General features: G+C 46.6%; 1 protein-coding gene across 1 annotated transcript in view; it reads left to right on the top strand.

The window, feature by feature from the left end:
- The first annotated feature begins 7,977 nt into the window (after nt 1-7,977).
- The window catches only part of MIIP (migration and invasion inhibitory protein), a 10,170-nt gene continuing 9,377 nt past the window's right edge, over nt 7,978-8,770 (top strand). The window contains exon 1 of the mRNA XM_018570165.1: nt 7,978-8,112. Within this exon, the coding sequence (XP_018425667.1) occupies nt 7,978-8,112 (135 nt within the window). The remainder of the gene's footprint in view (nt 8,113-8,770) is intronic.

Below are 8,770 nucleotides of genomic sequence, written 5' to 3'. Positions count from 1 at the left end.
CTTCTCTTATACATGTAGAACGTTTACAGGGACCGCCAGGGGCTCTGCCCCTCCGTCACCACTGCCATCTTCTGGGATCCAAGTTTTACCATTTCATGCAGCTCCTAACCGGCGCTACTGCAAAGGATGCTGGGAAGACGGGGAAGTGTCTGGGAACGATTGAAATGCTGCTTCGGCAAAAACACATAACAGAATGAAAATTGGCAAAGGCCGAGGGTAGCATTGGGGTATAATGAAGGCCGCCAGCTGACGTTGTCCCTGCTTCTTGTATCGATAAATGCTGTACAATGGATGCAATCCCAGAATGTTGATTTCCTATTGCAGTTTGTTATGGATCATCTGTAACCTAACCTATAATCTTTGTCAGTATACCAGTCAGCTCCGCAATGTAGGGGGGTCCATGTTATTGTAGAGGACGCAGGTTGTACAATCGGATGGTGATGTGTAGTGCCAGCTTTAGTAACTTGGCTCTGAGACAGGAAATGTAGGTGGAGGGTTATCAGGCAGCACAATCTAATGTTTGCTTTGCACTTAGGTTTTCTTTCCTGCTGTGACTGATTTGTATCATATCTTGCTTCCATTCATTAACCATCACAAAAGCTGAACCAATTAACTAGTCAGAAATCTTGGGCAGCTTGCTGGTACCGTCATGTGAGTCTGAATCCGCTGCTCCAGCCCATCATACGTGTTCCCTGTAAAACATAAATAGAGGAGGAGACATGCTGGACCACACATAGGAAACGGCATCAGGCCAGACTGTACTTAAAGGGACGTTTCACTTCTACAGGATGTGTATAGTATGTGGTGAGGATTCCTAATCCTTTTATTCCTTGTCAGGTTTCTCCTGCATTGTCTTTTATATTGCAGCTCCCTTATTCCTTACTTCTAACCTGCAGAGCTGTTTATTTCTGCTGCCCTGGTAGAGAACTTGACTGCTTTGTCATATCTCAGGACAATGAAATCCTCCTTCTGCTGGAGGATAGAGAGGTAGGAAGCATTAAAGCTGAAGCTTAGATAAGAATGTTATTGTGGGCACAGCACCGGGGACATCACTTTTCTCTCATGAAGCCTCTCCCATGTCCTGGTACTGTAGAAATCTTCCCTCCATTGACGTCCAATGCTCCTCACGGCGGCGATCTTCCGGCACTGCGGCCTGTAAAGCTTACGGCGCTGCTCACCCCTCCTCTCTCGCCCATTAACATAACTTGTAATATTTCTTGCATTTGTTCCCAAAATGCAAAGTGGTCTGTGATTTGGAGGAGACAGATCCTGTCATTTATCCGCCCCTCATCCATTCCCAACTTCAGCGTTAAATAACAAGAAAAGTCCATAGAAAAAGTTTTAGAAAGGTTACATAAGATATATGTTAGTTGACTGAAGAGTGAATTAAAAATAAACCATTTCCAGTGTTTCCACCTTCAGAGAAGTTTAGTATATTATTTGCTTCTATAGGAAGCATCACCTCTGCCTGTTAGGTTCTATTAGAGAGCAGTACTGAGCAGTCATATGCAGCAAACAGAAATATTGTACATCGCAGCTCACCAATACTCTGACTAGCAAGTAGTGATGAGTTCAGGCTGAAAGCACCCCGAAATACAACCTTAACTGACCTTTAAGGTGACCGTGACCATATTTTTAAAACGTTTGCAGAAGAAGTTGCCCAATACCTACCCCTCCAGACTGGTGTTTGGGGGACGATGGCCGGCTGTAGAATTTTGCCTGTCATGTGACTGACCACCATCTGTGCTCTGTGGTTCCTTCTGCCCCCTCTCCATCAACACTGTGTCCTGTAGAGAGGTAGGGGCTGGTGGATGGAAGTACAGAGTGGGGGGCCAAGCACCTGACAGTTCTGAGATTCTACAGACGACCATAGCTGTGTGTGACATGCGGGTCCCATTTATCTGTTTAATTACAGATAGCAACAGTTACTTTAGGGAAGCCGAACATGAGAAACATGGAGGCTGTCATTACTGGCCTCCTGAAAATTCAAGTCATCATGCTGGTCCATGGCTTGAGTCGCTGTCCTCGAGCATGTATGCCGACCTATGACCCACATCTGGCGTGACTTGTTGCATACTTGTTAAGGTGCATTTGCTAAATACTGAAGCAAGGGAGGGCAGCCTGGCAGGAGGTCTACGTGGGCAGCCTCTATTTCATGGTGAATACTCCTATTGCGAGTCTATATTGAGTCATAAAGAGGGCAGATTAAGCGTTAGGACGCTCTGTTGTCATTCACCAATCCCAGTACTAAGGAGCTGTGAGCATGCGGTGGCTTTGCACTGACCCCTGACCTTGCCGTTCCTGAATTCTAGCCCCCCCCCCCTTCCCGGTCCTGTTACTGCGACCCTTATAACGTATTTATTATCCATATAAGAAGGTTTTCCCCCTCGATGAAACGTACCTCCCCCTCTAAGCCTTGGCACGGAGAAGATGCGGGGCCAGTCTGGTTATAAGGAAGCGCAGTCTGTGTATGTTCGTGTTGGTTACTGCTGAAATATTAAGGTTTCTTTCTTGCTCTGAAATAAGTTACATTTAAAACGTTTAGATAAAATTGTACAAGCCGTTTTGGTGGCCAAGGAATGGCGCTGATGTGATCGCCCTCCACCCTGGTGCCAAATGGTTTATAAGAAGACTTTTAAAGTGTACCTGTCACACGTGTCCCGCGGAGGCATTTTGTGGGCTGCTTTATTCTTCAGCCGATCACATCTTTGAGAATGTATAACAACACTGAGATGAGGAGAGGAAAGGCAATGTTCCTCGGGTGTCATCATTGCTATAGAGCAGGGGTAGTCAAACTTTGGCCCTCCAGCTGTGGTGAAACTACAAATCCAAGCATGCCTGTGGCATTTGGAGTCTAGCAATGCATTATGGGGGTTGTAGTTAGACAACAGCTAGAGGGCCAAAGTTTGGTTACCTCTGCTGTAGAGAATGGATACGCTGGTTTGATGACCGGAAACCTGTACTTGGAAGTATGGAGGGTGCTATTGCCTGCCTTTTACTAAAATGCCAGTTGCCTGGCTATCATGGTGATTAAATGGCTTCATTAATTTCTGTGCCACTGACCTGAAGTGTGCAGATTAATATAAAAATCTGCAGGCTTGTCCCAGTTCAGTGTCTCAAAGTATGAAGAGAACCTGTCACCGGGTCTATTTAAAACCAACCTGCGATCCAGTTATGCTTGACGTCACAGCGCTCCAGTCTCAGTTATTCTGTACGGCCTCTGCAAATTAGCTGGTGCTTCAGGGTATGCAGGAGCATGGGACCTCCTGTGATGCAATGCTTGAACCCGAATGCCGTCACATGACAGAGTAACTTGTCATCACTTCCTGCAAGCTTAACCACCTTGTATTTCTGTGGCTGCTGCAATGGAGGGATGGCAGTGGAGCGTTGTAAAAGTTGAGCATAGATGGGTCAGGCTTTAAAGAGACCCTGTTATATGGGTTCTAAATGGGCAAGGGGACAGGGTATCTTAAAAGCCTACCCCCTGACCCATCTATGCTCACCTTCATGGTCCTGAACGGGCAAGCCAGGGAACTAGCACTTTCAGAACCAGGTTAGCATTGTGACCCTCCATAAGCCCACAATATGGCTCAGCGGATTTGCGGGTGACTCAGACGTTGCAGGAGTTTGATGTAAGGAGCTCTGGATAGAAGGCACTTCAGTGACGCTAGGTGTTATGCACTTTATTTACTTAAAACTTGTTTCAGTCATGGGTCAGTTATGCAATTGATTTATTTTCTACAATTTATTTAATTTTGCATGTCTGCTGTAACACATGACTATTAAAAAACAAAAAAGAAATACGACTTTCATCTGTGTTTTGTCTTGAGTTCTACACGCCATATTGGATATTGCTCAGTGGATGGATGAGATGTTCATTTCTTCTGTCTGTATACTTGGAAACGGTCACATCTAAATGTCAGGAGGCAGAAGGGTCGGGATCCTGGTCCTTCCAATGACACTTGATAGGAATGTCCCAGTTGTACTCTTGCATTGTCACCCTGCCTCCCACTGGTGACTACAAGTGGCTGTTTCAACACACATTGCACATACATGGTCCACTGTTATCATGCCGGGTTTCCTAATGGTGACAAGTGCCATGCAGCCATTGATCAAATACATGTAGACAGGAGGTGGCTGCAAACAAGCTGACGGAGATCGGCAGCACTAAGAAGCATCCACGGGTAAAAAACAGGTGTAAAAGTGTTTTTTGTTGGGTGTTGGTCAGTTGTAAAGCCGGGAACATTCCCTAGGTCAGACCAGTCCTTGTCCCCGGAAATCAGGAGCTGCTGAAATCTGCTTGATGTTGTCTAATCCTATTGATCCAATGTTCACTTCATGAGCAGCACGAGGAGGCACTTGGGTGGCAGGTCTCACTGTTGCCACGCACCCACTAAACACTGTGTCTGAAGCTCCAAGCAGGTAAGATCACATGTTCATAGTTGAGCGGGTGAAGCAGCTCCCCAAACATTTTCCACAACAGTTGGGCCACAGCCGCCTCCTCAGAGGGTCCCAATGGCGACACACTGCCCCATTAATACGGGCCTCTGGGAATGGAGCCTAGGGCCCATGAGACACTGGTGGTCATGGAGGAGTGGATTAAAGTTGCTGAATCCCTGCAGTCTTATTATATAGAAACTATAGCGTTGTCATCCAGTAGTTTGGCGGGGGTATGATATTGGTGGTCTGGATACTGGGTTGGCAGCTTCTACACCCCAAAAGGATTACATGAGGCCATACAACTTAAATGGCGGAGGACATACACCCAGGATACAACCTGCTGCATGAGGATATACACCCAGGAGGATACAACCTGCTGCATGAGGATATACACCCAGGAGGATACAAAGCTGCTGCATGAGGATATACACCCAGGAGGATACAAAGCTGCTGCATGAGGATATACACCCAGGAGGATACAACCTGCTGCATGAGGATATACACCCAGGAGGATACAACCTGCTGCATGAGGATATACACCCAGGAGGATACAAAGCTGCTGCATAAGGATATACACCCAGGAGGATACAACCTGCTGCATGAGGATATACACCCAGGAGGATACAAAGCTGCTGCATGAGGATATACACCCAGGAGGATACAACCTGCTGCATGAGGATATACACCCAGGAGGATACAAAGCTGCTGCATGAGGGTATACACCCAGGATACAAAGCTGCTGCATTAGGATATACACCCAGAAGGATACAAAGCTGCTGCATGAGGACATACACCCAGGAGGATACAAAGCTGCTGCATGAGGATATACACCCAGGAGGATACAAAGCTGCTGCATTCAGTGTCCTCCCCCAGTAACGATCGTCTTTACACCATTGCTTGCGTATTTCCATGCATGAGTGAAGCCCTTGGATGCCGCCTTTCTTTGTACTCATGCATGAGTTTATGCAAGTACAGCAATTCATTGCTATGTTCTGCAGAAGTATGTCCGCCATTTACCTTATACACCCTCATGTTCCCATGTGTATGAGGCCTTAAGCTGCGGTGTGGAGCTTTAAGATTTACTGTTATGGCTCATAAAGTGACCCTGTCCCTGCAGCATCCAAACACAGCTAAAAGGCGGCCATTAAAACAAAATGTCCTGCACTCACTTCCGGGTGTGTCAAATACCTGCTTCTCCCCCTCCCCCCTTCCTGCTGTAGTATCTTCCCAAGCACTTGCATCACTACAGGATAATGAGTCTGGGGAGGAACCACCACACATGGCAGGGGGTAAGCAGTTATTCGACACACCCAGAAGTGTCAGATACATGTAGTGGCTGGGAATCCGCAACATGGCTAATTTTTAGAGCAAGGCCCACCAGAAAGGTAAGTACAGCCCATTTTGTATTATGGGTTGCCATTGGTTTTGTCTCAATGCTGTAGTGACAGGGTCACTTTGGGTTCCTGGTATTGGGGGGGCAGGCTTGTTTGTCACATAGGCCTTAGAGGACCGTGCCTTGGGGTTGGAATGGTGCAGCTGTTATATACGGTCAGATTTTGATCTGTGAGATGCAGAGAATTCACCATCAGGATCTGCCTGTCTGTATTTAGCATAGGTGGGCCCACACTGTCTTCCTCTACACCTCGCCGTTCTCCGGCAGCAGAGGGGTTAATCTGAGTGTCGGAATTTATGATTGGCCGAGGGCTGGGTGGTTGCCGGGACGACCAATATGGCGTCCTCGCACTGCTACGCGGGACAGTTCGCGGTTTGAAGTTGGCCAATCAGGGACCTCCTTGGAAGGCTGGGGGGCGTGCCTTAAGGCGGCCGCACGTCCCGTACGACGGTCCTCAGAGCGGAGATCGGACTCAGTGTCGCCGATTTAAGAGATCAGTTCAGATCCAGCATATGGCGGAAGGAGGTGAGAAAAGGACAGCGGGGTTCAGGTAAGAGAGAGAGGACTAAGATGTCTGTGCTAACTAATCTTATTACTAGTACCAGCGACCCCGTCTCTGCACTAACTAGTCTTCTTACTAGTACCAGGGGGCTCCTGTCTGTGTGCTAACGAATTATTACTAGTACCAGCAACCCCATTGCACTAACTAGTCTTATACCTACTACTAGCAGGGCCTGACTGTGTACTAACTAGTCTTCTTACTACTAATACTATCAGCTCCTGTATGTGCACTAACTAGTAGTCTTTCTACTGCTACTAGCAGCGTCTATCTGTGTACTAACTAGTCTTACTAGTAGTAGGGGCCCCTGTCTGCACTTACTAGTTTTTAACTACCAGTAGCCCATTGGTACACTAAGCTGTTATAACTAGTAGCAATCCTTGTCTTGGTGCTAACTGAGGCTCTAGTTTATGTCTTAAGTCTGATTACTAGTAGCACTCTTAGTGATGGCTCCAGACTGTGTTAACTAGTCTTATTGGTAGTTCAAGTGTCATCTTCTGTCTGTGCACAAACTAGTCTTCCTAGCACCCTCCTTTCTGTGCATTGACCAGCTCCTGTCTATACACTAATTAGTCATCATAACCAGTAGTGACAACTGCTCATGTCTGTGCTCAAAATAGTCTTATTACTATTACCCACAGTTAGTATCTGCACTAACTAGTCTAATTACTTCTACCAACAATGGCTCGTGTCTGCTCGCTAAGCAATCTTGATACTAGTACCAGTAGTGATGCCTCCTGTCTGTGTGCTAACTATACCTACTACTAGCAGGGCCTGACTGTGTACTAACTAGTCTTCTTACTACTAATACTATCAGCTCCTGTATGTGCACTAACTAGTAGTCTTTCTACTGCTACTAGCAGCGTCTATCTGTGTACTAACTAGTCTTACTAGTAGTAGGGGCCCCTGTCTGCACTTACTAGTTTTTAACTACCAGTAGCCCATTGGTACACTAAGCTGTTATAACTAGTAGCAATCCTTGTCTTGGTGCTAACTGAGGCTCTAGTTTATGTCTTAAGTCTGATTACTAGTAGCACTCTTAGTGATGGCTCCAGACTGTGTTAACTAGTCTTATTGGTAGTTCAAGTGTCATCTTCTGTCTGTGCACAAACTAGTCTTCCTAGCACCCTCCTTTCTGTGCATTGACCAGCTCCTGTCTATACACTAATTAGTCATCATAACCAGTAGTGACAACTGCTCATGTCTGTGCTCAAAATAGTCTTATTACTATTACCCACAGTTAGTATCTGCACTAACTAGTCTAATTACTTCTACCAACAATGGCTCGTGTCTGCTCGCTAAGCAATCTTGATACTAGTACCAGTAGTGATGCCTCCTGTCTGTGTGCTAACTATTTATTATTAGTACCAGCAGCTTCTTTCTGTGCTAACTAGTCCTGTTACTAGTACTGCTGCCCTCTGCTGTTTTGATCCCTATTCATAGTCTCTTTGTATTGAGGTTTATATGTATTCTATGGGATTCTCTATCACACAGGATGCTGCACAATAGCTGTGACCTCACATCTCCGTATTCTCCGGTAAATATTACATCTAATTTGTTTCTAAAGACAAACTGATGAGAGAAGATGTCGGCCGCCCACCCACTGGAAGATCTGCGCAGATTAAACAAGTCTCTTCTGGAACGCCTGACGAGAAAACAGGACGAGTTCAGGAAACAGAATCCTGCGCACAGCGCTACACAGAGACGTGACACACTGAAGGTGAGAACACAAAGCGCAAGTCAATCTGTTCCTCAATTCATGAGAGAGAGGGGGGAGATCCGTTCCTCATTTCATGAGAGGGAGGAGATCCGTTCCTCAATTCACGAGAGAGAGAGAGGAGATCCGTTCCTCAATTCATGAGAGAGAGGGAGGAGATCCGTTCCTCAATTCATGAGAGGGAGGAGATCCGTTCCTCAATTCATGAGAGGGAGGAGATCCGTTCCTCAGTTCATGAGAGAGAGGAGATCCGTTCCTCAGTTCATGAGAGAGAGGAGATCCGTTCCTCAATTCATGAGAGAGAGGGGAGATCCCTTCCTGCCTCATTTCATGAGAGAGGGGAGGAGATCCGTTCCTCAATTCCCAAGGGAGGGAGGAGATCCGTTCCTCAATTCCCGAGAAAGGGAGGGAGGAGATCCGTTCCTCAATTCCCGAGGGAGGGAGGAGATCCGTTCCTCAATTCATGAGAGAGGGACGAGATCTGTTCCTCAATTCCTGAGAGAGAGGGAGGAGATCCGTTCCTCAAGTCATGAGAGGGAGGAGATCCGTTCCTCAATTCATGAGAGAGAGAGAGGTGGAGATCCGTTCCTCAATTCATGAGAGAGAGAGAGGAGATCCGTTCCTCAATTCATGAGAGGGAGGAGATCCGTTCCTCAATTCA

The sequence above is a fragment of the Nanorana parkeri genome, unplaced genomic scaffold, assembly GCF_000935625.1.
Source record: "Nanorana parkeri isolate BGI_ZX_2015 unplaced genomic scaffold, ASM93562v1 scaffold1469, whole genome shotgun sequence".
In the NCBI taxonomy this organism is placed as follows: Eukaryota; Metazoa; Chordata; class Amphibia; order Anura; family Dicroglossidae; genus Nanorana; species Nanorana parkeri.
This window is presented reverse-complemented; position numbering and strand designations above follow the sequence as displayed.